The 26,473-nt window shown below is 41.2% G+C and overlaps 1 protein-coding gene across 2 annotated transcripts in view; it reads right to left on the reverse strand.

Moving 5' to 3' along the window:
• Positions 1–26,473, reverse strand: part of TET2 (tet methylcytosine dioxygenase 2) — a 75,383-nt gene that overhangs the window by 5,618 nt on the left and 43,292 nt on the right. For both annotated transcript variants that reach the window (XM_049815544.1, XM_049815545.1), the window contains 8 exons: positions 16,228–19,618; positions 13,873–13,963; positions 10,180–10,273; positions 8,832–9,040; positions 7,277–7,427; positions 4,995–5,084; positions 2,256–2,393; positions 424–784 (listed from right to left, as the gene is read on the reverse strand). In XM_049815544.1, the coding sequence (XP_049671501.1) occupies positions 424–784; positions 2,256–2,393; positions 4,995–5,084; positions 7,277–7,427; positions 8,832–9,040; positions 10,180–10,273; positions 13,873–13,963; positions 16,228–19,618 (4,525 nt within the window). The remainder of the gene's footprint in view (positions 1–423; positions 785–2,255; positions 2,394–4,994; positions 5,085–7,276; positions 7,428–8,831; positions 9,041–10,179; positions 10,274–13,872; positions 13,964–16,227; positions 19,619–26,473) is intronic.

The raw sequence follows: 26,473 nt of genomic DNA on the forward strand, positions 1-26,473 counted from the left end.
TAACAGTGGCAGACAGTAAGTGATGTGTAGGTCATTCTTTCTTTGGCAGCAGCATCACACACTTCTCTTCAAGGCTTCTGGCATTACTAGTCTTTTAAAGGTACTTTACAATACACTGGATGGCAAGCAGAGTTTGCAAAAGTACCAGATTTCTACAGGTGTTAACTATCTAGCAATAAAGGATTTCTCATACACCTTTTTTTTTTTTTTTTTTTGGCTTCTCCAGAGTAGACCACGATTTGGAACTCTAGTATTTATAAATATGCAATATTGATATTTACTTTCAACAGTTCTCTTTCCTTTTTACTTTAAAATGTTCTTGGGCTGAGAATAATGGTTTTCTTGAGACACATTATAAACAGCCCTGATTTCTAGGAAGCTTACCACTGTTGATAAAGATCCCGATCAGATTCATGCGTTTACCTGCTAGCTGCTTTGCATGACCTGCTGCCTCAGAGTTGCCTTGCTTGTTGCGTGCTGCAGCAGACTTATCTCTTTCAGCTTTGCTAGACCCATTCTCCAAGGAGGAAAGCTTTTCTGCAGCTGCCTTCTTTGCTTCTAGCTTCCTTTGCCGACATGTCTTAACGGGCTCTGCTAACATCCTTACTTTTCGGCGAAAGGAGGTAAGGACCTGGATGCTGCCATTCCTCTTCTTCTCCTCCTGGCCTTCAGTGCTTCCGAACTCATCCACATCAGAGACTTTGTATAACGGGAGCACGTGGAGCTGCTCATCTTCTGGTGTTTGGCCAATTTCACGATTGTCTTCTCTAGTTAGTGTGCAAACCTGTCGGAAAGGTGTGTTAGAGTAACTCTCTCAAACCAGTCTGAGAAGAGGAGATCTGGAATACTAGCCTCTGCATTTCACCTTGCCCTGCCACTGTTGGTGTTGGCATCTGGCAAGCTATTTGTAAGTTTCTGTGCAATTTATGCATATCACAACAAGCCTGCAATTTAATTTCTTCCATTGCTCTGTTGAACAGTGTTAATAGAAGCAGAAGGTATATATATCTATTTCTTGTACTTGTGCTGAAATGAACAGCATAGTTAGGGATTATCCTAATGTGAAATAAACTGTGTGATCCATTGTACCGTGGCCAGAGACCTAAAACAGTAGAACCTGGGACTTTGTACTCACCTGAAGATTTTTTCAGTGTAATACATTATTCAGCTACCTATTAGAAATAGTGTGCAATATAACATACTGCCATTGTTTTTCACACCCCCTTACAATGGCAACTTCCAGGACTTTGCAAAGGAGCAAGTCACTGTAACGTTAATAACAAGATTTAAGGAAGTTACTGTTGTGTCACGCAGCATGCTCATTGTGTTAGCTCCAGCTAAAACAGGTATCGCAAGCGTCTCGGTGGAAAAAGATGCTGATACAGACATACTCTGTAGCAAAATCATTGCATCAGCCAGTTTTAGGAAGAAAGCTCAGCTAGAAATATATATTGTATTGGTGGTGGTTGACTTGTCAATTAAGTCAGATCCTGGGAACAGGAAAAATTTAGTTGGTATTAAAAAAGTAGATACTGTCTTTAGTCGTACTAAGAGAGGCACTGTGAATCCAGGTAGTTGCTTCAGATTACAACCATGATGATTATTCAAGACGGAAGATTATTCTTTCTCATGTTTACCCGAACTGTATTGTCACAGAGAGAGTAGGCAGGAGACAGAAATAATCCAATACACATTGAAAACCAGCTTGCTTTTCTGGTATCTTCTACAGAACCTTCACTGTACATGCTAGAGATCAGAACTGAAGAGAGTAAAGGGTGCATATACAATACAAAGGATGTCAAGGATTGCAGACTTTCTGCTCATCCCACGTAGGAATGAAATCCACAACTTCCAAAACTCTATCCCAGAAAGAAGTGCTTTGTTTCCATTTTTACTTTATTAGAAGATATAATCCAAAGTTGTTAGAAAAAAAGTGTTTCAAGAGGAATATATAAACCATTTTGTTCCAGGAACACTGAAACAGGCATTTCAGCCCTGCTGGGACCTTCCTTCCTTTGCCTCCGTGGTTTCTCTTTTACCAGTTCTATACTAAACCTTTCTTTAATACACCATAAGTCTCATTCATTTGAATGAAAAATTGTGTAGGGGGTAATAAGTTAGCTCAATTACTGCTTAATGTTTCTTTTTTTAGCAATCTGCATTATGCAAGTACAAATTTAAACAGTCAGGAGATAATGAATTAAATATATGAAATTAGTGCTGGAGTAAGGCGGCTATATGGATCATGGACTTACCAGTGTACTCCCGTTCTGCATATTGTGCAAGTCTCTGTGAGCATGAGCGCAAAAATCCAGGCAGGCAGTGACCCCTGAGAATGGGCGACCTTCTTTTAAACCCAGACGACACTCAGGCGCTCTGTGTTCATACTCGATCTGGAAAGAGATGACAGGTATCACTGCAGCTGAGCTGGATGCTCCAGTACACAGGATTAGCACTGAATGCTCCGCTGTGACAACATGCAAGCCTCCTAACATCTTGGACGTGGCAACATACAGATCTTAAAGGCAAATAAAATCAAGCAATTTGATGGCAATTTCGTATCCATACTTCGTTCCTTGCTGCTTTGTTCCCTGTTACTTTCTGTCTCTGGCGTGATTGTGAAATTGGCCAATAATACTTTTCCTTGAGTATTACTTTTGATTCTCTGCCAGTGGTTGGTGTTTTTACGTGACAAATGCAGTGCATGGTTTCAGCATCTGGCACTGTAAGAGCGATAGGTTTGTGTAGACTGGAAATATACCAAGCTATTGAGGGAAAATGGCTTTAGAAAACTGACTTCAGAATGACTTCATGAAAAATAATAATTTGCTTTTTGATTTGTAATATTTTGGCACTCTCAATGTTTATTTCATTAGCTTAAGTACAACTCTGACCCCTGACCAAAAAGAGAGATAATTCAGTCAAGACAGTACTTTCTACCTGTGCACTCATTATTAACGAGCTTTACAAAGAGTTGATAATGCAACAATAAACCTTACACAAGAAGAAAGGATTTTGCAGTGGAAGATCAAGCCTTAGAAAAATGACACTTTCATATTTTATTTAGAAAATTAAAAATGAAACCATGTTTGTAAAATACTTTGCTGAAATTCCTGAACCTTTCAAGTGAATGCAAAAAAAAATCTACACTTAATGGAACTTAGTGGATTCCATTTTAAGTTGAGCTGAAATTAGAAGTTTTGCTAAGTCTTGATCCAAAAAAAGATGTCTAGTTTGCTCGCAGACCTTTATTTTTTAAATTTGGAATATTTACTTCCCTGGAATCTGAAAATAAAAGCAGAACAAAACTTGAAACATGTAAACTTCTTTGCAATTAAATGAGAGTGGTCTGAAACGTTAGCCAGACTATAATCGTCTGTTTAAAGTAAACTGGTGCAACTGTTCTCTGAGATGATCTGTTGGGTCCAGTTAGAAAAACAGACCATTTCCAATTCTAGATTTTAATCCAGTAGCAATCCAGACTTGGATTAGAATAAATCTGCGAATTTGGAATTTCTTTTCAGGATTCAAAGGGGGATTGATTTTAGGTCTTTTTGCTTTTAGAAGCTTTTACAGTACCATACAAATTAGGCCTCGATCATGTCTCTTTAAAGCCACTGACAGTAACTTGATCAGGGTTTCCCCACAAATAAAAGGTTTGCATGAAACTCCTGAAACTGGCCAAGCTATACACATGCCTTATTACGCAAGGTAAAAAATGAAACTTGTAAAAGCATGTATTTTCAACAAGTGTCAGGCAGGACCACGGCTTACATGGAGAATAGTTCTTTTGTGAATTTTTGTGGGAAAAGAAAAGCAGCCCAAGCAAAGAACAATTTTATTGTTCGCCACCCCCTCATTTTTTTCTTCTTCCTCTTCCTTTCTTCTCTTGCAGAATGTCTCTCAGATATTTGGACAGATAACCACAGCTAGTGGGCACACAGCCACAGTTTCTTCCATAATACGCCTCCAAACATTATCTGATCAGGTAAGTGAAATTGGGTAAGTCTGTACTGAATCTGCTTACCCTGTCTAGTTTCTACTAAACATGCAGTAAAGGAGCGAGTGTTATAGCAAATAAAAATGGAGACTTTTGTGTTAGTTTACTGTTTCCATTACAATTGAAAATCTGCTTTGCGCTGGTTGCTACAGCATAATGCTGTCAACAGGAAAGAAAGAAGATGTCATAGTTTGCACTGATGCTGATAGTTTGGAGACTGTAAGTTCTGTGAATGTTTGTAATGGTAGTGAACCTGAGCAACAAAAATGAAGGCCAACAGTTATGCGTTTGCAAGCGGTGTGTTGTCAAATTTTGATGCAAATATCTGAAAGACGTTTGGTAAAGGAATGCAGATGAGAGACAGCCACACTGGTAACCCCATAAAAGCTTCAAATGTGCTAGTATCTGTGAACACTGCTTCACAGAAAATGCGTGCGCACGATCCCCTCATGCAGGAGGGTTGGCGCAGGCACTTGTGTGCATATGCAGGGCTGAGTGGGTTCAAATATCAAATTTTGCTTTAAAAGCATGTTTGTAATGGCTACTTTGGTGAAAACTAAATTAATCTGCCACTTGAGAGAGCAGAACTGAAACTGTGGCTTCAGGACTTGAGTGCAATATGATACACTGCCTTCTAGCACTGTTGCCAATCTCACACCATCTTCATGGCTGTTCTGCTAGCTGGGCTGGTGAATCATGCTAAATCTAGAAATTTGTGTGTAGAGCTGAAGAGTTCTGCTCAAGTGTGAAGTAATTTTATTGTGTTGATGTAGGTGAAAAGATCAGTTCTATTTAGTGGACCAAATTCTGCTAGCTTTACTTTTCAAAGCATTTTAAGTGGAATTGTTCATTTCCATTCATTTTTACCCTGATGTAAAAGGAATGCTGGCACAAAGTGTACATAATGGTTTGGTGCAAGGTTGAAGCATTGGGAAGTGTGGTAAAAATCAGGTTATTTGGATGACTGCTCCAGTTCCTTTTTTCCCCAGCATACCTGGTTGTTATATGCATCAGGTGCAAGCTTCTTGTAGGTAGGTGCCATCAGGGTTGACAGATTCTGCAAATTGGATTCTAGTTTTTCTTCCTGTTAGGAGATGAAATAGAGTTCAATGACATTTCCATACTGTATGTATGGGATCTAAGAAGTCAGGGTCTTTACACAGTTACGTTTACACTGATAGTTGTGTAAAGGCCTAGACCGTTATCATTCTTATTTAGACAGTAACTGTTGTGAATCTCCTTTTAATTTTATTGTTTCACAGACTTTAAAGTAATGAAGTAGTAAAGCAATGTAGTGTGAGCCTTGCAAGAGGATATCACATACTAGAATCTTAATTTGGTTTATATTAAGAAGAATCACATTCTTCAACATGGAGATGTTTTAGATCCAAGTGTGGTGATCCTCATTATTTTCCCCATTGGAGTTCTGGGAAAATAACACTCTTCAGAAAGCCTGAGAGAAGTATTATCAGAATGGTCCATCAAGTAAATCTGGCTAATTCAAGGGTTTTGCACATTGCAATGGCAGCACTTCCACACACTGAAATATCTTTTCATGCAGCAATTTAAAATTATTTAAATACTTCAGACTTCAAAAAGTTCCCAATTCTTAAGCAATGAAGAATTGTGGATGTGTCTAGTAGTTGGTGATACAGAGGTAGGAATGACCACGCTTCTTTTTTTCTATAAGAAGAGGTACATACTCTCAAAATGAAAGGCTCTCTAAAAATGAAGTACTCTAATAACATACTACAAAGTTTTTCCCCCAGCCTCTCAGGATGAGAATCCCAAATTCAAAACATTCTTTATATGAGGCCCTTATTTTTAATTTGAAGTGCATAAGAACAGTGGCATACTGGGGTGGTATACTTGTTTTGAGGAGTTTGTATATTTTAGGAATGTGTGAAATGCTGTGAAAAACCTGTTTGAGACAGACACGTGTTTGGTGCATTAAGGATTTGTATCTCCTGCTGTGGGACTATATCCTAATTTGGGACTCCAAAATTATAATTATGAAATTGTCAAAAATACTTTGCTGTGACGTTGTGGCTGCTGCCAGAACTCGGAGCTTTTGTATGGCCTGTAGGTTACCATTTGTAAGTGTTACTTCTAGTTTTTATTGGTGAGGATCCTATTTGTGTTGTCTATAAACTGTCTATGCTATGGGACCCAGCCCCTGCTCTGCATGTATGATTTGGCTGCCTCCGACTTTGGGTGGGAACAAGACTGGACGGTAACACCATCTTCCCTGCCTAGCTCTGGCTTCCATGGGAAGTAAACCCAAAAATGCAAGTTGGAAGAGTGCCCTGGTGGGCTCTGGCCAGGTATCCGGTTTAGGACTGCAGGCTATGATAAAGAAGGCTTTGTGCCACAGAATGATTGAAGGAGAGCTATTCCGTAATTCTTGGGGCTGTAGAAGAGCAGTGGGGAGGAAAAACTGTGTGTTAATTATGATGATATTCTACATAGTGTGCTATTCTCAGCACAGGCCATAGGATGCAGAAGTACCTGGCTCTCTGATCATGTGAAAGAAATGCTTGGATTTGTTGCAAGATACCAGAATACAGTGAAAGCTGTGGACCTATGCGTCGGTACGCAAGCAAAGGACTAAATTTGCATGTGCTTGCCACAGAACAGACTGGGCCATTGGAGCCTCCCAGACACATGACTAGCTGGAGGTGTCCAGCAGTCACTGCAGTCATAACTTCAGAGGTATCTTGTGCCCAGGCTAAGGTCAATGGGTTTTTTATTACTCTGGCTTGTTTCAAACAGTTGCCAGTTTGCTGTAACACAGAGCCCAGTCTGGAAGCATTCAGTGGGGCAGGACTGTATGTGGAATGAGTCTTCCTATCCTCTTCTTTCTGTTGTCATCTCAGAGTTTCATCAAGTTTGTCCCCATGCAGTCTGCTCTGGTTCCCAGTTACAATGTTACATGCCTTCAGTTGGTAAACCTTCCACTCTGCCACTGGGGAATGCCCACTTGCAGGCCTAATACAGCAACAGTTATTCAGGCCATGCCCTCTCCTCTAATTGTCAAAGCTTGCAAACGTGGCTTCAAGTCTCAAGGCTTTTACCAGCTGTCAGAATTTGGACAGTCAATTCAGCTGGCTCAGTGACTGGAATCAATCAGTTTTGACTGGCAGTTATTTAATTACCCTACGTGTATCCCATTCAGACAGGGCTTTTGTCCCTGGTCTCTTGTACTGTATCTCTATTTGCAGAGTGACAGAAAACATTTCCTTGCAAATAAGGCTCATTTTAGAAATGGACACCAACCTCTTTTGGGTCATCCCCCATCAGCTTAAACTTTCTTGGAATCTTGCTTCTGGCAAACTTACAACCATTGTAGTACATGCTCCAGGAGCAACCAAAGGAAAATGAAGCACCACAAGTTTCAGGGTCCAGCCCTTGACACGCGCAAGTCCGTCTGAAAAATAAGAGAATATGGCTGTTAGCAGCAGGCGGGTCACCTCGGGGCACTCCCACAGTAGGCATCGGCATTCTGCCAGCGCTCTAGGGACTCACTGGTCTTGGATTGTCTTCCATCAGTAAATAATAAAGAAATGAAAGAGGGAGGCATACACGTTATAACAGAAGAATTTATCAGACTGAATGATTTCGTGGTTGCAAAACAAGGACTGTGGGGTTTCTACACTTCTGTGAGAAACCTGGCTTTGCTTGAAAGAGGGTATGTTTGCGTGGTGCCTTAAGTAGTGATATTCATGGTACCTGGAAGGGGCAAATGCTGATGGCACTGCAAGAATGTGGGAGCCCTCTGACAGGGGCTAAGCAATAATCCCTGAAATATGACTCTACTCAATGAAGCCAAAGTAACATACAGTGATAGCTATGTTAATTTTGGTCTGAATGTTCTTTGCTATGAGAAAGACAAGGGAAAACAATGTAGTGCAATTTCTTTAGATTCAGGCTAGCTTCTGTAGGCTTACAGTATGATTTAGTGCATCTAGTTTTTATTTCAAGGTTGAGGTATCTGCTGTCCCAGGCCCTACTGAGATCACTTCCTTTAAATATACTGAGCCGCTTCACAACTCTGGGAAGATGTTTTTCCCTGATTTATCATTTACTTTGCTTTTCTCACGAGGTTTGTTCATTTTCAAATGGCCTGAAATAGCTGGAAAGGTGTCCTGGTTTCAGCTGGGATAGAGTTAATTGTCTTCCTAGTAGCTGGTGTAGTGCTGTGTTTTTGAGTTAGGTATGAGAAGAATGTTGATAACACACTGATGTTTTCAGTTGTTGCTAAGTAATGTTTAGTCTAAAGTCAAAGATTTTTCAGCTTCTGTTGCCCAGCCAACAAGAAGGCTGGAGGGGCACAAGAAGTTGGGAGGGGACACAGTCAGGGCACCTGATCCAAACTGGCCAAGGATATTCCATACCATGTGATGTCATGCCTAGTATATAAACTGGGGGGAGTGGGGGTGGGGGGCTCGCCACCCAGGGACTAACTGGGCATCAGTCAGCAGGTGGTAAGCAATCGCATTGTGCATCCATTGTGTATATTCCAATCCTTTTATTATTACTGTTGTCATTTTATTAGTGTTATCATTATCATTATTGGTTTCTTCTTTTCTGTTCTATTAAACCGTTCTTATCTCAACCCACAAGTTTTACTTCTTGTTCACGATTTTCTCCCCCATCCCACTGGATGGGGGGGAAGTGAGTGAGCGGCTGCGTGGTGCTTAGTTGCTGGCTGGGGTTAAACCATGACAAAAGGTTACGCATATTTCAGGGGAATAGCACAAAGTGGAGGTGCCAGCTCCAAGGCTGAAGGTGGGGTTGCAAGTTTGGCAAGCATATCCTTTGTTCCACTTACTCTTCGTTCAGGGCGCACCGCCGGTTCGTGAGTGTGCCGTACTTCCTTAGGGTGTCGGTGAGTTCGGAGTAGAGCTTGTCGGCTAGGCTTGTTGGGATTCCCTCCCAGACCAGGATGAGAATCACAATCACGGCCGTCTCACATGTGTGGCCTGCTCGCTCGCGCACCAAGCAGAGTAGCTTTTCCTCCTGACTGCTTCTGCGGACTACCTGCATCCACAGCAACACACACCCCCGGAGCCCCAACACAAACAATGCGTTTCTTAATGTAAAGAGCAAGAGAAGAGGAAACCTCAGCATTTGTGTGTGAGTGTGTATGTTACATCTACTTCTGTCTTCCTCTCTGTTTGTGGCAACTCAGTCCATTTTTCTCATTTAGTGATACGGGCCAGGGCTACCCTTTCTGTTTAATGAAGCTGACTCTAAGAGGCTAAGCTTGACTGATGTCATGGAAGGCAATGATGGTGGAAACCAGCTTTGTAAAGGTATCCCCCATGCTCTGATTCAGCAGAAATCTTCTGAATTGGCGCAATGGTACAAGTGGCCCAGTTTGATAAGTGGGCAAAAGGAAGTGAGCAGTGAGATGCCTCCCTGCACAGAGCTGGATGGTGGACACGTGTGCTTAGGGCAGGAGCCACGTGGGGAAAGGCAGCAGCTAAGGGACCAAGTAACTGGACATGGGAGCTCTCTCCCTTTCCCTCCCAAACTTAAGCAGCTAAACTTGTAATTAGCCTCTCAGTTTTGTGACCTGCCCTTACTACACACAGACGTTACAGTGATGAGAGGAAAGCAATAGATGTTCTTGCTTCTCAGTGCTTGTGCTCCTGTGGGTATTTCTGAAAGAAAGGTGCAGTCTGGCATGCATAAGGACTATAATCATACATCAGTTTTTCCTCATCCTGTCTTTCCCCAGCCTATCCAAACCACTCAGTAATTTGTGCCCAAGTATGACAGTGTTTGCTAAGAGGGTGTCCTAATGCCTCTCTTGAACTTGGAGTGCAATTTAAAAACATCACAGTGGTGTAGTTACTGGACTTACTTGTAAGCTAAAATTAAACAGCAGTGAGAATGTCTGGTGGTGTGAATCTTAAATGCAAGCGAAACTGCCTTCTTTCTCAGGTTTTCATACCTTTAAAACAAATTTTATCCTTGCTAGTCTCTGTGCAACAAGTAAATGGAGTGTGAGAGACAGCGGTGGGAGCAGGCTACAGGCGTCCTTTGGTACTGCTGCCTTTGAGCTATTTTAAGTTTCAGAGTGTCAGCTAACAGAAGGACATGTCACTGCTGCCTGCTTATATGAACCATCATAGTGAACTAGATTAGTCTTAACATTTGTGTACATCACTTACCCATTTAGCAATTGGACATCCTTGAGAACTTTTGCCTTCTTTCCCAGTGTAGACAACCCTCTCAATCCTTATAGCTTTACCCTTCTGTCCAAATCTTAAACAAACAAAAATATGTACAATAAGCGATTAATTTGGTTCTGCATGAACACTGAAAAGGTGGAGCACGTTTGCCAGTCTTATCTTAAAAAATAAACACTATGAATTAGAGGGAGGGATGGGCAATGCAGTTTATCTTGCTGATTCTACTATAGTGGTGGATTGATATGTTAAGAGAGGCAAATGTCTCTAATGCATCACGGATGAGTAAAAATTATCCATATCACATTAATATTCCCAAACCTTTTAACTGTTTCTGTAGAGAACTTGTTATAGATGACATTTTGAAAAGTGGACTTGAAGTCTCCCTATTTTGGGGAGGAATTTTATATTTTTCTTTCATTTCTGGGTTAAACTTAAAGTTATTACTCTGAAATGTATATAATTAAGTTGTCATGGAACAGCTGGCATGCAGTAGTCACTCTATTAATTTTCTGTACTTGTTTCTGGCTTAGATACAGTGTGAATCAGTTAAGTCATGATTAATTTGCATCATATCTATTTCCTTTACTTTATCATCTGCTCATAAATTGTTACTTATTTACTTCTGCCTGAATTCTATACTGAATTAGGATGACAAGATGCCCTCAAATGACGCTGTCTGTGTGTGTCTTTTTGCGACCAAGGTGGGCAAGCTCAGCTCTTGCTGAAGCATTTAATCAAGGTGATTATGCCATCAAGGCAGAATCTAGCCCCACATACAAGTAGTGCTATTACTGAGAGCAAATGGCATCCACTTTCCATGTCCTCTGATGGACCAGGTGGAAATGTGCAGCAAATGCTAAGGGAAGCAAATCTTGAATCAATAAAAAGCATCAGCCCTGTTAAGCCATTTCCAGGTGTGTTTTCTGGCCAGGCCTCTCACTGGGCTGCTGCAGCTAGGGTGTGCCCGCCTGCTGAGCCCTAGAGCACACCAGGTCTCTGGTGAAGCCGTGTGTTAGAAACCTCAGTGTCTGCAACGTTACAGATCCAGCTACCATGTTGACTTGGCTGCATTTCGGGCACTGGGCAAATTGTGCTTCCATCACCCGTTTCTTGAATTCTGCCACTCTCATTACCTTTTTTTTTTTTTCTTTTAAAATAACCAAGTGTGAGGACTAAATCACAATCTCCTTGTTCTTTGCCTGTTACCTATAGAGCAATCAAGATAGTTCCTTCCTGTTATGCAGCCATTTAATGATGCCTCGAGAACTTTTGACCTTTCATCCCTCTTGTTTTTGTACTAAAATCTTGGGGACGTATTTAAGAGCAAATATTTGTATTTAAACTTCTGTCCTGTAAAGGAAATGATTTTAGATGTGATCTCATTGTGAAATTTCAGTGTCACAGGAAATTATACAAGTAAAATCACTTGTACTACACATGTTCTGCAGGCAACTGTTAGGTCACTTTTTCCTACTTAGGCTTGGATGTTAGTAGACATTTGTTTCTTTAATTAACTACATTAAAAAAAAATTTAAATCTTAACATTTTATATTAATTTGCTAATCTGGATTGCAGGACAACTGTGCGGATGCCGCTATAGAAATATGTTGTACATTGCACACTGGAAATGAAATGGACTTTGTCTCAAATCTTTTCAACTGTCACAAAGGAATTTGTGCCTGATGTTTGTCATGCTTGCTTTCAGGGCAAAGCTGATTGGCTTTAAAACCAGAGCAAAACTCACTGAGCATGAAGTAGGGATTGGGAGAAGGAAGAGGTAAAATGTATGTATCCACCATGGATTCTGCACAAAATTTGTTATGGTATAGGTAAAATATTAACTGCAAGTCTAAGTCTAAATCCAAATCCTGCTTTGTTTGGCAGTGCTGCTACCTTAAAAGTCAATGCATGTTCATGGAAAGCCAGTTTAAAAGTGCTTCAGTTGTGATTAGTGTCACCAACTGCACACATGTGCTTGAGAGTATCTTTATAGTTAAGTGTTTTTTTTTACTTAGGGATACAAAATTAACTAATGAGGAGGAGTTCCGGAGTTCTTCAGTCAGGGAATTGCACAGTGCATACCATATGAACAGTTGAAAACTAGCCATTGTTCAAGTGGCTGCTGCTATATTCTGCTGAACCTGGCTGAGTAGATGCATGTTATATATAATCTCTCAGGATTTCCTTCTGCCAACATGAAATGAAATTAAATGCAAAAAAAAAAAAAAAAAAAAAAAGAAAAAAGATGAGGTCAATATTAAGGATGAAAAATTACATTCCAAGGTAAAGAAATGAAAAAAGTTTCATCTCTAATAATTGACATCATGACATGACCTTCCTCCTTTATTTACTATTTGTAAATACTATGAGTCAATGAGAGCTCTGGAGATAAATTCTAAGAAGCTTCTCAGGAGGGTCAGTGTTCACTCCCCCTTTGCAGGAAGCAGCTGATTTATGTAGCTTACATACATTTGAGCTGCTCACAAAGCTGAAAACAAGTATTGGGGCAAGCCCTGCACAGGACTCACAAGGAAGGAGGTGCTAAGAAAGAGAAAGGACCTTAGGACTTAGAGGTAATCTGAAGGGTTTAATATGCCCTAAGTGGCCCATGGTCATGCAGTGATGAGCACAAGCTAACAGACCTTGCTAAGAAACAGCACTCCTTACCTCAGCCACAGCACTGCAATAATGCCCATTTGCTTTTGATTCTGCAACTACCTGGAGCTGCTTTGCAGTTCTGGACTCCAGATTTTTAAGGTATTAACAAACCAAATTCCCATCTGTCTGTGACTTACTGGGGAGCTTTTTGTTTGCTTGTTTGTTCAGAGGGGAACTGAATTCCCAGATACCTCTAAAAATCTGGTCGTTAATGCCTATGCACGCCAAAAGCTACAAATAATGCAGAATTCACAGTGCAGAAGTCACTTTTGTGACAATTTTAAATTTAAATACCTTAGAAAGGCTGGTGGGTTTTGCACTTACACATATTTTTAAATAGCACAGATCATGTAACCATTCTGTGCCATTCAAAATTCCTGGTTTGGTTGGCTTTGATGTAATAAATATGTATCATGGGATGCAACACGATACAGGGATTGTCAACAATCAAGATAAGGTTGGGTTTGTGCAATACGCTGAGGAAGGGAGATGTTTTCTCACAAAACTAATTGATTCTTGGGCTGAAATCCTATCCAACAACTTTGTGGCACTCCTCTGGACGTGACCGAGTTAGATTTAGCCCTTTAGGGTTGTACCTATACACTTAGTAATTTGGGAGGGGGGAGCTAATTTTGGAGTTTGGTATTCTGCTCTTCATCGTCCTTCTACCTAGCATTCTCCTACCCAGAGGGAACACCAGGTCCATGCCTGCTTTTGCAGCCATTGCCAACCGTCTTGCTTGGCAGGCTGGTGAATACTTGTTCCTGCTTGGGTTTGCTGGCATCTGTCTCAAAGTGTGCAGCCTGTGCCAGGCAGCAGACTATTAGCCCTGTCAAATATTGTGACTCTCTGGTGAATAGCACAGTGCGTAATGTTGGCAACACTGGAGTAGCTAAGCCTACAAGTAATTACTTGATTTGCAATTGTTTATTTCTTTATGTGCAAAAGCTGGAAATATTCTGACATCCACAAAAGGATAAATGTTAATCTGCCCTGTGCCTTTGTACTAATTACCTTTCTTCCATGATTTCTCTAATAGCTGCCACATTAGGACCGGCTCCTAGATGGGTATAGAAAGGACCTTCATCTTTTTCAATAATTTGCTCTGTTTAAAACAAAATAAAGGTTATTACTTCGAAGCTTAATTCTTTAATGTAAAAAGTCATATTGCAAAGGTTACATCTAGCTTGTTAGAATACTGCTGTATGGGTCTGGGGTCAGAGTTTTCGAACACTTATGTCTAAAGCATGCCCACGCAATTTGTACGAAACATGCAAAGCACGTGGCTAATCCTGTAAATAGCTGTGATACAGACTGTGTGCCTTTTGCTAGCACAAACAGTTGTTTCACAGCTCAGGCTCTGCACTGAAATTCAAAAGGCATTTTCCTGTTATCACCGAACAATTGTTTCTCCTTCTCCCACTTCCTCCTCTCCCAGTATCTAGGAGGATAAATGGGATAACAACGGTAAATACTGACATTAGTGAGCTGTAGAGTACTTGTTTTTCAGCAGACATGTTACAATGTAGGAACCTACAGCTTGAGAAAGTGGCCAGTAATGTTACATAGAGAATTTCTACTACCCACAGACTCTGTGAAATGAAAAAAAGCAAGTTTGCTGAAAGAAATCCTGCACAAGGCTTAGTCAAAATGCTTGTATGCTAAGAATGTGGCCTCAGTTTTCTGTGTGTAAGTAGGACCATGTCAGCATTCAAAATATATGCTATATGTTTGGTTTGATACTAGGAGGCAGGCTCCAGCAGTGAGAAAGAAATGGCCAGGCTCTGCTTGGGTTCAGGAGATGGTGGAGCTGTGCTGACTTGTCTGAGGGCTGACTTTATGCTTTCTGCCACGCTAACTCCAAAGGCTGGATGAGGTGATGCTGTTCTTGACGTACAGCCTCCAGATTATCAAGGTGTGCTATAAACCTGAACGTGTCAATGGGGGAATGGCTTAATTTAATCATCCTAAGGACAAGTATTGGTAGGAAAGAGCAATAAACCTTGTCGATTACACTGTGGCACTGGGTTCTTCAAAGAGGACAGGAACTAAGTTTCATGCTTCTTTACTTCCTAGGGGGTCTGCTAAGACTGAAAAATTAAAATGCAAGTGGAGAATAAGCTCTTTTTCTTAGTTAGCAGTTGCAGTACTGGCTGAAAAAATAGTGAGAATAATGAAATGATTGCCATAAAAACTTGTGCCAACTACATTGGAGAAACAGTCTCAAGAAAAAAAAACCCAAACAACTTCAGTGTTTTCAAAAAACCTACATTTTGTAGGTTGTTTCTTATAAAACAACAAGGAACAGCAAGGAACTGTCTTCCAGTTTTCTTCCTAGGAGCTTTGGAAACCCACTACCTCCTCTTTTTGTTCCCATGAATTAACTTTGAGACATAGCCCCATGCATTCAAAAAGGCAAAAAGGTCCATTTTGCAGTTTTGGAGAAACATTGGTTCAACTTTCCTCTTTTACAGATGGTGTGAAATCCCAGTAAGTGAAACTATAACAAGGATTCTTATTTTATTCCAACATTCCCCCTCCCCCCCCATTTTTGGTGCTGAACCTTTTGTCTCAGCCTAAATGGTTTATCCAGTAGAGTCTGAAAGTGCCCGTTAGACCTGGTCATGTACAGTGTCAGTGCTGTGTGGAAACTCGGGCTACGAGGCCATGCCTGTCGCTCTACTTTGCTTCCCCCTGCTCTATTCTTCCAGCTTTTGGAGATCGGGTATGCCATGAAGAAACACTGAAGGTCCCGCTCACTGCTTTTTTGGTGCCACTTGTGTAGCTTCTCTAAGAAACTGCTGATCTCTTTAGCCTTGAAGGAGACAAGTGCGTGAAAGGGAGGATAAACTCTTGCAACAAGTAAGGAATAGTCTATCATTCCTTCTTTACTGAGGGAAACTTTAGCAATTTCATGTTAGAGCAAAAAAGGGCATAAGGATCTCAAGTTTTGGACCCAGGACATATTTTATAAATTCTATATCTAACCTTGATGAATAAATTAGATTATAAAGTTCTGACCTACTTTTTATCAGCATGTTGTCATTACATGTCTGCTGCTCAAGGAGAATGGATGTGAGGGAATACATTACTGGCCATAAGCTTTCTGACTGAAAAAGCAAATAGGTAATTGCTTTATGAAATATTGAGAAAGGGCCTGTGTGTAGGGTTGGATAAGTGGAGTAGGCATAAGTGTATAAGCATAAGTGTATAAAATTGTAATTTTGTAAGTCTTTACTCATTACTGTTCTAAAAAAACCAACCCAAAAAATCCTCCAACACAAACATCCAACTAACCCCGCAATCCCAACCTGAAGGCTCATTTCCTTCCTGTGAACTAGTACGGTTTTAGTACATCCCAGCACTTACCAACACAGCTGCAAGATGGGAAATCATACTGGGTTTTGGCAGGTGTGTCCAATAAATTTTTTACAGGAGTATCCAATAACTTGGAAGGTGAGTCTAAAAAATTATTGAGAACAGTTCCAGCTGTTCTTTTGGTCGGGGTTTTCTCAGCAGACGAGTTTGTTTGCTGATCTAAGATTGGGGTCTGAGTGTCAAAATCTGCAGCACTGGTATTTCTTGATAGGATGGTAATAGGGCCTGCTGTTTCAACCTTCACATGTTTAGGTGATTTGATAGTAAAAGTCTTGTGATCAAACAGTGATTTGACCTGTATCTGTTTTAGCTGCTGTTCCATTGTCTCGATGATGCTCTTTTGTTGCATGTTCTCACAGCCAAAGTGCTGATTCTCTTGTTTAATTGTTTTTTTCCACATTTTGTTTTCCAGCTGTCCAGCTGATGGACGCATGCAGACGTTAGACTTTGTGCCAGCCTCAATTTTTATAGGCTTGCGCGCTGCATTGGGACCAATCTCGGTTTTTGGTTGCTGGTATGCTTGTTGCTCCTGTTTTTGCAAGAGATGCCACCTTAGAGCAGCGTGCTTTTGAAAATCCTTAGGGGTTTGGGACTGCAAATGACAGCTTCTCTGGTCTTGGGAGTGTGGGGCAGTTTGCTGGCTGTGTGGTAAGTACCGCTGAGGAACCTGCGTAGCTTGTTGGCTCGGAAGATCTTGGTTCAGACTACCACCGTAGCATTGTGTTTGCTGGAGTGGTGGTAGCTGTATAACTGAAGTTTGTTGTGTCTGTTGCTCTTGTTCTTGAAAAGAGTGATTCACATCTTGCTTTGCGGTCAAGTTATTTGAAAAATACTGCACGTGTTGCAAGTCCTGCATTTTGTTGGCTCCAAAGCATTCCATATTTGCGGCATTTTCTTTCTTCTCAGAAATCAAGTGCACGTTGTTTGGGCAGGGATGCTGCAGACTAGCATTTGCTTTCTGATTGTAAAGGGGAGCTTTGTTGTTCGTGCTCTGTACCTGCTCTAGGCCTAGCTGAGGGTTATGCAGTGGGAATGCTGTTGATTTCATGTACTTATTCCCAGTCTGAAAACATTCTTCTACTTTAAGCTGATTGAAGGATGTCCTGTCTAGTGACTGCTCAGCATTGCTTTGGGAGTGGGAAATGGTTTGGGGCAGGTCTTTATTTTTCATCTGCAGAGCCTGTTGCTGGTTTGGGGTTAGCTGCGGACTGCACGGCAGTTGCACCTGCTGTGCCTGGTTTTGAAGCATCTGTTGCAAAATGTGTGAATGCAAGAATTGGTTGTTTTCCCCTGGCTGGAGATTCAAGTGCTGCTGTTTCAAGGGGGCCCCTAAAGGCTGTTCGGCTTGTTGTTCTGGTCTTTGCTGGAACTGGAGCTGCTGCGGAGGGTGTTGCTGCACTTGGGACTTGAGTAGGGAATCCATCTTCGTGAGCTGTGGCTGCGGTGAGTGTTTCTGGAACGGCAGCTGCTTGTCAGCTGTGGGATGCGGCTGCAGCTGGGAGGTCTCGCTTTTGTACGATGGCGTAATTTGTGCCTGTTGCATTATCTTCTGGCCCTGGGGCTGTCCTGAAGGCCCCTTTAATGCATCAGGACTTCCAGCATACTGTTTTGTATAGGCTGTTTCGGCTGTGTTTACCTGGAACTGAAGAATTGATCGCAACAATGCTTCGCTGGGCTTTTGGGAAGGCTGTCCCTGGCGGAACTGGGTGGAAACCAGTTCTATCCAGGCTGGTTTTGAATAATATTGAGCCTGTTGCACAGGCTCTTTCACTTGGTCCTTTTCTTTGTCTGGAGGAATCTCAGGTTCTCTCTGTCCTGGGAAATGCTGATAGTGTTGCTGCAACTCACCCTCACTTCCGCACACTTGCAGGTTTTGGAGGGGGGGCTCCGACGCCGGCGTCATTTCTTCTGGGTGCTGCTGAATTGAGGCGGCCACAGCAGCTTGCGGGTTGCTTTCACTGACATCTTGTTGTGATGTTTGTGCCTGCTGCGGAAGTCTCTGCTGAGGGTGAAGCTGTTGTTGGCTGAGGCTGGGACTTTCTGACATTGGTCCCTGCTGTTGCCCTTCATTCTTTATCTCCCCAGGAAGAGCTTCATCACATCTGTTGTCATAGGAATGGTGTCCTTCTCGCACCACAACGGACAGTGCACTGTTCTTTTCTGGAGCAGGAGAAGTGGAGGAATCTTTGTAAAACATTGAGTTCTGTTTAAAGAAAGCACCATTTTTTTCTGCTTGCTCAGAAAACCTTTCCAGAGCGGCGCTCTGAGCTTGCAGGTTACTGCTGGAACTTAGAGAGAGGTCTTGGTTGGGAACCTGCCCTATTCTTCCATGAACAGTACTGTTTCCTATGGGTAACTGGTGTGGATCATAGCCTGGAATCTGTTGTTGTAGCTGTAGTTCTGGTTTCTGAAGCGAACAGCTACCTGGCAATACAGGTGGTTTACTGGAGTCTTCTGTGTTGTAGACCTCAGTAACCACTACAGCTGGCACTTGAGGCAGCTCAGAGTTTGAGGTCTGTGGGGAAGTGATCTGCCCTGAGGTATGGGATGAATGCGTTGTCTCATAGGACAACTCATTAGTAGCCTGACTGGTAATGGCATTGATATGAGATGTGTTCTTCTGCATTGCTATGGAAACATGTTCTGGATAATATTGAGACAGTGTTTTCTCCAGGAGTTCACCACGCATGCTTTCCATGGAAGAGGCAGAAACTGTAGCACCATTAGGCATTGGCACTGCCTTGTTCTTAAGTAGTAAGACAATGTCCCCGTTGTGGCAACGAACATTCTCCTGCTCCTGCTTATCCTGAATCAGGAGGTCATGAGGGTTTTCTGAACCACCACTGTTGTATCTTGTAGACTGTATCAAATCTGAACCTTCATTTTCTTGTCCTGTAAAACTCTCGGGTTTCTTCTCACTGTAACAATTGGAGATGCTTGGTTTTTCATTATTATTCTCTGGCTCAGCTTTTTCTCCATTTACCTCTTTGTCTTGTTTCACTTTCTTGTTTTCATGAAGTCCATACAGAGAGGGCTCACTAAAAGTGCGTTTTATCCCACCATTTTGCATATATTTGGAATATACTTTCTTTTCTTGTAAAAGGTCGGGGCTAACGCGGTTGTTTGGACTGCCCTTCAGGTAGGGCACTCCATAGTTGCTTTTAATGAATAGCTGCTTGTGGTCTCCATTTACTTCAACTTCAGGCCTCTCTGTTGCTGGACTTCCATTCTGTAGCTTCACTGCAGAAGGCTCTGTCTGGCAAATGTGAGAAGATTGCGGTATTAAAAATGGACTCAATCTATTGCCGTCAACATGGTTGGTTCTGTCCTGTTCCATCTGGCCTGCTCCGGGGCCATCCACAAGGCTACCCTCCGAACGTATCTGAAAGAGAAAAGAAACGGGAGAAAATCCAAGTAAATTTTAGTTTCCCTTGATGGACAGCCAATTACCGACAATTCCTGCAGCATTCAAGCACCCGTTGTCCTGACCAACTCCCACACACATGAGCTTGCAGGCATACCTGAGGGGTGTTTCGCTATCATACCACATTTTGCAGCCCCATGTCTCCCTTTTTCTTGAAGGTTTGTTCTTCAGGATGAAAGAGAGTGAAAATAGAGTGGTTCCTTACCCCCATTTAACACACAAGCAGATACTTTACCAAAAAAATCTCTCCTAATGGTGCCAACAATATTCTCTGCTTTTGAATGATTTGTATGGACTCCTCTGGCATCACTTCTTCTCCTTGGTAAGGCAGAAAGTCATGCCAAAACCATGGTTCCCAGACCTGGTGCTAATCCCATTATTTGAGTAAGTGTGCCAAACCCTTTTGTGTGACTTGAAGGATTATTGCCACCAAGCTTGCCAATCAGAGGGGAAAAGCCCCTTTTTTTCTGTCTTCAGTTGCCTGACAGGGTCTTTTAAAACTGGCATTCCTAAAGACCACGCAAGTGGCACAATACACACGTGAGACAAAGCCACACTTGATTGCTGTCCAGAGGAACTCTTACAGTTCATCAGCACCTTGGTAATGTTGACAGAAACAAATTGAGAGATTTCTGAAAGTTTTGACGGAAGTGGTATTTTTTCAGGTATTAATATCCTTTCAAATTTACATATAGACATCATGCATGGCTTAAACTATACATCTGGGTTTTGAACTGAGCACCACAGCTGTGGAGCTGGGAATTTTTTCTTCTTTGTTTGGATGGAAAATCCCATTTTCTCATATACTTTTTGTATTTTATTTATAAAATGTTTTTCATTGGATGAAAATACTGACAATGTGCAGTGAACAAATTCCATATAATGACAAGCTAATCCTGTTCACATGGATCTTCCCAGGATTCACAACCCCAGTTAACATAGATAAAGCCCTTGTTTGACTCTGCTTGTAATTCATTCTTTGTTTGCTTTATAGTTCTTAACCAGTCACAAATGACAGAAGACAGACTGACAGAGGGTCTTACAGATGTGAGATTGCACAGAGAAAATTTGGACTCATGCATGTCTTTGTCCTGAAGCTTTTATTTTTAGTTTGCATAAAGGGGAATCTGACGGGTTGTCCATTGCCAGGTCATCCTTGGTTGGACTGCAAAGTCAGGAGAAGCACTACACATGGCTGGTATTACCACTACGTAGGAAGAACTATTATACTGAAAAATTTCTCCCATCACGGTTGCTCTGCTTATGTATTTATCCTATTTATCCTGCTAAGGAACATCTAATTTATACAGTTTTCAGTGCAGTATTGCCTTATTCAGTTGAGTAATATGATTCTAAAATACTTTTAAAAGTAATATTAATTCATGAGATTCTTTACATCCAGCAGAATCCCCTCTGCTTGCAGCTCTGATTTCAGTATCAGGACAATTCAAACATATACTTTGACTGGCAAGCACTTATATGATGACTTGTATCCACTCCTTCCTTATCTCAAACTTGGTTTTAGATTTACTTTTGACCTCCTTAAGTTTTTTCTTTTCTTTCTGTACTCAATTTATGTTTTGTATAACAGAAGTAGAGAAATTCTCTCTGCAAGTAACAGTACTTAAAAAAAGAGGTTTTGAAGGCAAAGCTAAGAATAGGGAGATGGAAAAGAACATTTGTCCATCTTCCCTATTTTCTTGACAAGGTAAGGTAGGCTTCTTTCCTTCTAGATATATTTCAGTATATTTCCCAACCTAGCTTTAAAGTACCTCAAGACATGAGCCTTTGCAGCTTTCCCAGGGAGACGATATTCCACACTTAACAGAAAGCGGCATGAAAAGAATTCCTCTGGTGTGTCATTCTAGGCCGGGTGGTGGAATGATGCTCCAAGAGTGTCTCAAAAATAAAATGTCAGCCTAATTTGGAAGCCATTCTTTGCCTTCACACCTTTCATACCTAGAAATCGCAGCTGAACCACAACTCAGACATGAGTGTGTGGGCTGCTGTATTTTGCAAGTATAAAATGAAATAAAAGGCACCATAGTAATTAATACTGTGCTGTCAAGCTGCTTCTAAAATATTTATTTCTTTAAAGAAAGTTTTAGTCTGTGTGATTGAGCTGTGAGAAACTTCCTCTGGCCATCAAAGTCTGCCTTGCTGCTTGTGTTCTGGTGTACCATGTGGGTTGCAACTAAATTCCTTCTGAGAGTTCCTAGATAATCTTTCTTCTCAACTCCCTACTGATAGGTAAAAACACCTTTTTGTTTAGAAGTGCGGGCTGCCTGACTTCTCTAAACTTAGCTTGCAAACCCCTCAAAGGAGCACATCCGTGCTTCAGAAAAGAGTCGTGGGTTCATGCCATCCTCAAAAACTGCAAGTTTATCTTCACTGTGTGACATAGGTTATTATTCATGGTATTCTCAAAGACCTCATGGTATGAGTCAACCAGTTCCCCCAAATTCTGATCACCTCCAGTGTAAAAGCCACTGGTGTTAGACATTGCAAAGGACATGGAAATAATCTGGCTCTTTAAAATACAAAGTTAATTCATCGATTAAAAGTGCCAGATTTGCATTCTTTGAAATGCATCTAGGGTTGTAGTGACTTTGTGTTATACTTCTTTCTCTCTCTGTCTCACTCAGTTATTCACAATCCTCAAGTCACACCTGAGAACAAATCTTGCTCAAGCAGCTACAAATCATAGCAATTATTTGTAATTTAAAACTGGCAAAAGACAAATGGCAGAGATACCTTTATTACTGGTTTTAACTGGGACACCATGAACATATCCTTGATGCTACTACTAAGCAGAGCTGGTTGCACCTTACAAAGTCTCTGCACTCTTCTTTACAATTGTGGATGAACTGTCTGCCTCTCAAAGTAAATCTACCTTTACCTAAGTGTAGCAGTTAGCCTTTTTTCTCTTTCCCATAACTGTATTTTATACAGACTGTTTAGAAGCTCCACATATTTTTCTTCAGCTATAATTCATTAGAAATTCAAGTCACATCAGCAGCATCTGTGAAACAATTACTGCATCTAGGACTGACTCTGCAGTCTAATCCATCATAATTATGACTGGCCTCTTTGAAGATGCCATGATGCGTGACTTAAATATAGCACATTACTGTGCAAATGGATCAGCATCTCATCCCACCAATATGCATTCAAGTTATAATTCAGTCCACCACCATTTGACTTTTTCAGATGCAATCAATGTATGTACATTTATTTCTTGCCACATATGGGACACAAATTGGAAATCAGGTACTCAAAGAGTTTTTGAGATTTTTTTTGTTTGTTTGTTTTATGGGCAAGTTTGGCATATTCTTGCCACCTCTATCAATACAGGAATACCAAAAGACTGTGGAAGGCGTTGTTATGAGTGCGAAAAACATTTCTGCGGCAACAGAAGTACTCTTTAATTATGTCATTTTCTTTCATGGAAAAATCTTTCTTTACTTTTAGCCAGCTCTGGAGGGTCATACCTTGTTTTATATAGCACCCATAGCTGGGGAGTTTGTGAATGCAGAGCAGTTCAGATGAATGAATGGACAAATACATCCACTGCAAGGGAGTGCAATCTTCTGCAAAGCTGGGCAAGATTCCCAGTACAAAAAATAGGTGGGAGGATGCTGTGTTAGAGTACTCCTGGCCCTAAAAGGACCAAAAGGGGAGATGTCAGATGGGTTGTTTCCCCTTCTGGGGTTAGCTGGGATAGAAATATATCTCCTCAGAGGTTTTTCTCCCGCCAGAAATATACCTCCTCAGATCATGACCTCAGCTGACTTGTGCTCAAGTGATTATAAGCATGAGACTCGAGAAAGCAGAAGTCAGATACTCGGGAACTTGTTGATGGTTCACACAGCCTCCATCCTGCTGACACCCTTCTGCCACTGCCAGATGACATAGAGGTCTAAATTGCTCCCAGACAAGAAACCCCTGTAGTACTTTCTAGACAGGTGAATTTACCTATATGTCTTGCCAAACTCCAGTTTGGTAAGTTGTACTTTCTGCTTACACTCTCCTGCTCCTATCACCTGGGTACAGTAGTTGGCTTCGCTTCTGGCTTAATTTGCTGTGTATTATTATGTGCTGTTGTGCAGTTACTTCTCTTCTCTGAAGCTCATGCTGCTGGCAAAGCGGTCTAAATCCTGAACTTCCAACAAGTGAAAAAGCTCCTGAAGTGAAGGGTTTTTTCTTTTTTCCTATTTCAAGAATGAATGAAAATTTGAGAAAAGGCATGAGTAGACTTATTCCTAAGTAAGGACACTCATACATGGCATTATCAGAAAGCTCAATTTCTGCACTAAAACCTTAAATGTTCTGGACCTGCATACATGCGAAATTGTTTCTCATTAACTCTGTGTCAGGGTTTTCTCTTTTTTAACTTTGGAACAAGACTTGTAAGCAGTTATAATGATGCTCAACACTGTGATTCATAGCCGTGTGGTTATCATAGGATGTCATTTTACTGTGGCCTATCTAAGTAGCAGTTGCTTCAGCTGTGCCTTGGGTTAACACCTGTAAGCAAGCTGCAAATGCCACTAGAGGAGAAAAGATGTGCAGTTAACTCAAATGGCTAATGGGCGATGTAACACATCAAAGCTCCTTATTAGTGAGACATTTCCATTATTGCTGGGATAAAATGCTGCATACATGAAAACTGTGGTATAGTTTAAGGATTTCCTATATGTTTTGCACTTAAGGTGCACTGTGTTTATACCCTGAGAAACCAAACAAGCTTCCACATGGAAACTAATGGGAGAGGCAAGACCAGGACTATGCCTGCCCAGACTCTGGGTGGTTTGCCATTCACAGAACAGCTTCTTCCCAAGCCAGGGTTGCTGGTAGTTTGTAATAAATGCAATACCATCAGAAATCAAACCCTGTGTGGGCCTGTTGTTTAAATATGGGTTTAACATGTTTTTCTGAAGCCAAGGCACCCATGAGAGAGAATTTTAAACCCTGTTGTCCAAAGCAGATTTGAAAGAGAGATTGCATTCATGCCCAAGGTGAACTGAGGCTCTGAACCCCACAACAAGCCCTAAGGATTTGCTCTGCTATCTACCAGCATCACTGCTGCCCTGCTGCAACTGTGGTAGCTGAGGAAAACACAGTGAAACTTCAAGGCAGATGTAAAGGAGGCCCCAGAAGGACAAGGACACTCTGTTGTTAGCTGGGCTCTATGGCTTACAATGGGGTCCTTTTGCACAGCATTCAGCTGTCTCTTCATTTGGATAGTATATTTATTCAGTGCATTAGCAATGCTTTGGAAAAAACTCGCGTAAGGATGCCATGCCTTCTCTGCCCCTTGAAATTTTTAAGTTAAGGCTATATTTCTTTCAAAAATATAGGTATTGCTTTCTCATTGTAGCTTTAAATAGCAGTTAAGGGGTTAATCTAGAAACTACTGGATGAGACTCTGTGACTGTTCTGCAGGAGGTCATATTACATGAATATAATTGTCTTTGGCATTTAGATCTACGAATAATCTGTGTCAAACAAAAGAAAATGTGGGATGGCTAAATTTTGTTACCTAATTTATAGCTAATTTATCCTTAATTTACAGGGAAAGTGGTGACTAGTGAATATAGATATAAGCAGACATAAGGGAATGAAGAGCATGGGATTTGTGAAATATGAGGATTAATAATTCATTAAACCTTATCCAAGCCAGAAGCCTCATAATTCATGCATTTTTAAATCAACTAGTGCTAAACCCCCCTCAATTTATTGACACCAGTTCTTGCATTTCAGTGATGCAGTGATGTAATTGCAAAAGCACTTGAATCAGTTTGATTTTTGACCTTAATACAGAGGGCAAGAGAGTAAAGCTAAACTGGTCTGCACAGTGATTTCCCCTTGCTACATTATATAACCATCAACAAGACTGGATACTGCATAGTATCTACCCAGACATGAAAAATTGCACTATTTTAACAATTGCATAAAATCAAGGGGAGTGAAAATTAAATGCCTCTACAATATGGGTGGAAAAAACCAATTATGTGAAGGAAATGAATTCAGGAATATAAAATGCGAGTAAATAGTGTCACATCACACAGCTCTCCAGTTCCTATTTTTTTGTGATTTATGTCCTATACAAACTTTGCACCTAATTGTACCATGTAGCACTTCTAACAGAAGAACACCACTCTTCAAGTCACTCATAATGCCACAATCGTATGACTAGATGAGAAATCTTTCCCAAAAGGTCGAACTTTCAAACCAGGTTGGATTTAAGAGACAAAAGGACCTTCGCCCTGTAACATCCAGAACACTCAAGATGAGGTTGGCACCTATGCTTGTTCTTGCTGGTTGTAAGCTCATTTCTGTGGTTTAGATTTGGAGTATGGTATGTCCAGGTGGTTTATACTGACAGGCCACTGCACAGAGCTATATTACTTCCCAAGTTAGCCTGTTTGACATTACCTTCGGTGTTGGTATGTTGACATACTTTAAGATGAGTATTGCTCAATTTCTCAAGCACCACTTTGGCTATTATACATCTCTCACAAATACAGGGAAGCTGAACTAAAACACCCTTTTGCCTTTGCTGGTTTTGAGAGTCATTGCAGTTGACAATTGTAATAGGAAGGCTGTGGGGATGGCAGTTACAGTGTTTAACACTGGGGATGCTCAAATAAGTGTGCACCGAGTGAGATGCTTCTATGCCTGGGTATAATGAGAAACTTCTTTTGTGTGCCTGTGAAGTTTGGACAGGCAAAATTGACTCAAATTGTGACCCGCACAGGGTATCATTGGGGTAATCCACCAATGCCTGTGGATTCAACATTGCGAAACATG

The sequence above is a fragment of the Accipiter gentilis genome, chromosome 12 (assembly GCF_929443795.1).
Source record: "Accipiter gentilis chromosome 12, bAccGen1.1, whole genome shotgun sequence".
In the NCBI taxonomy this organism is placed as follows: Eukaryota; Metazoa; Chordata; class Aves; order Accipitriformes; family Accipitridae; genus Astur; species Astur gentilis.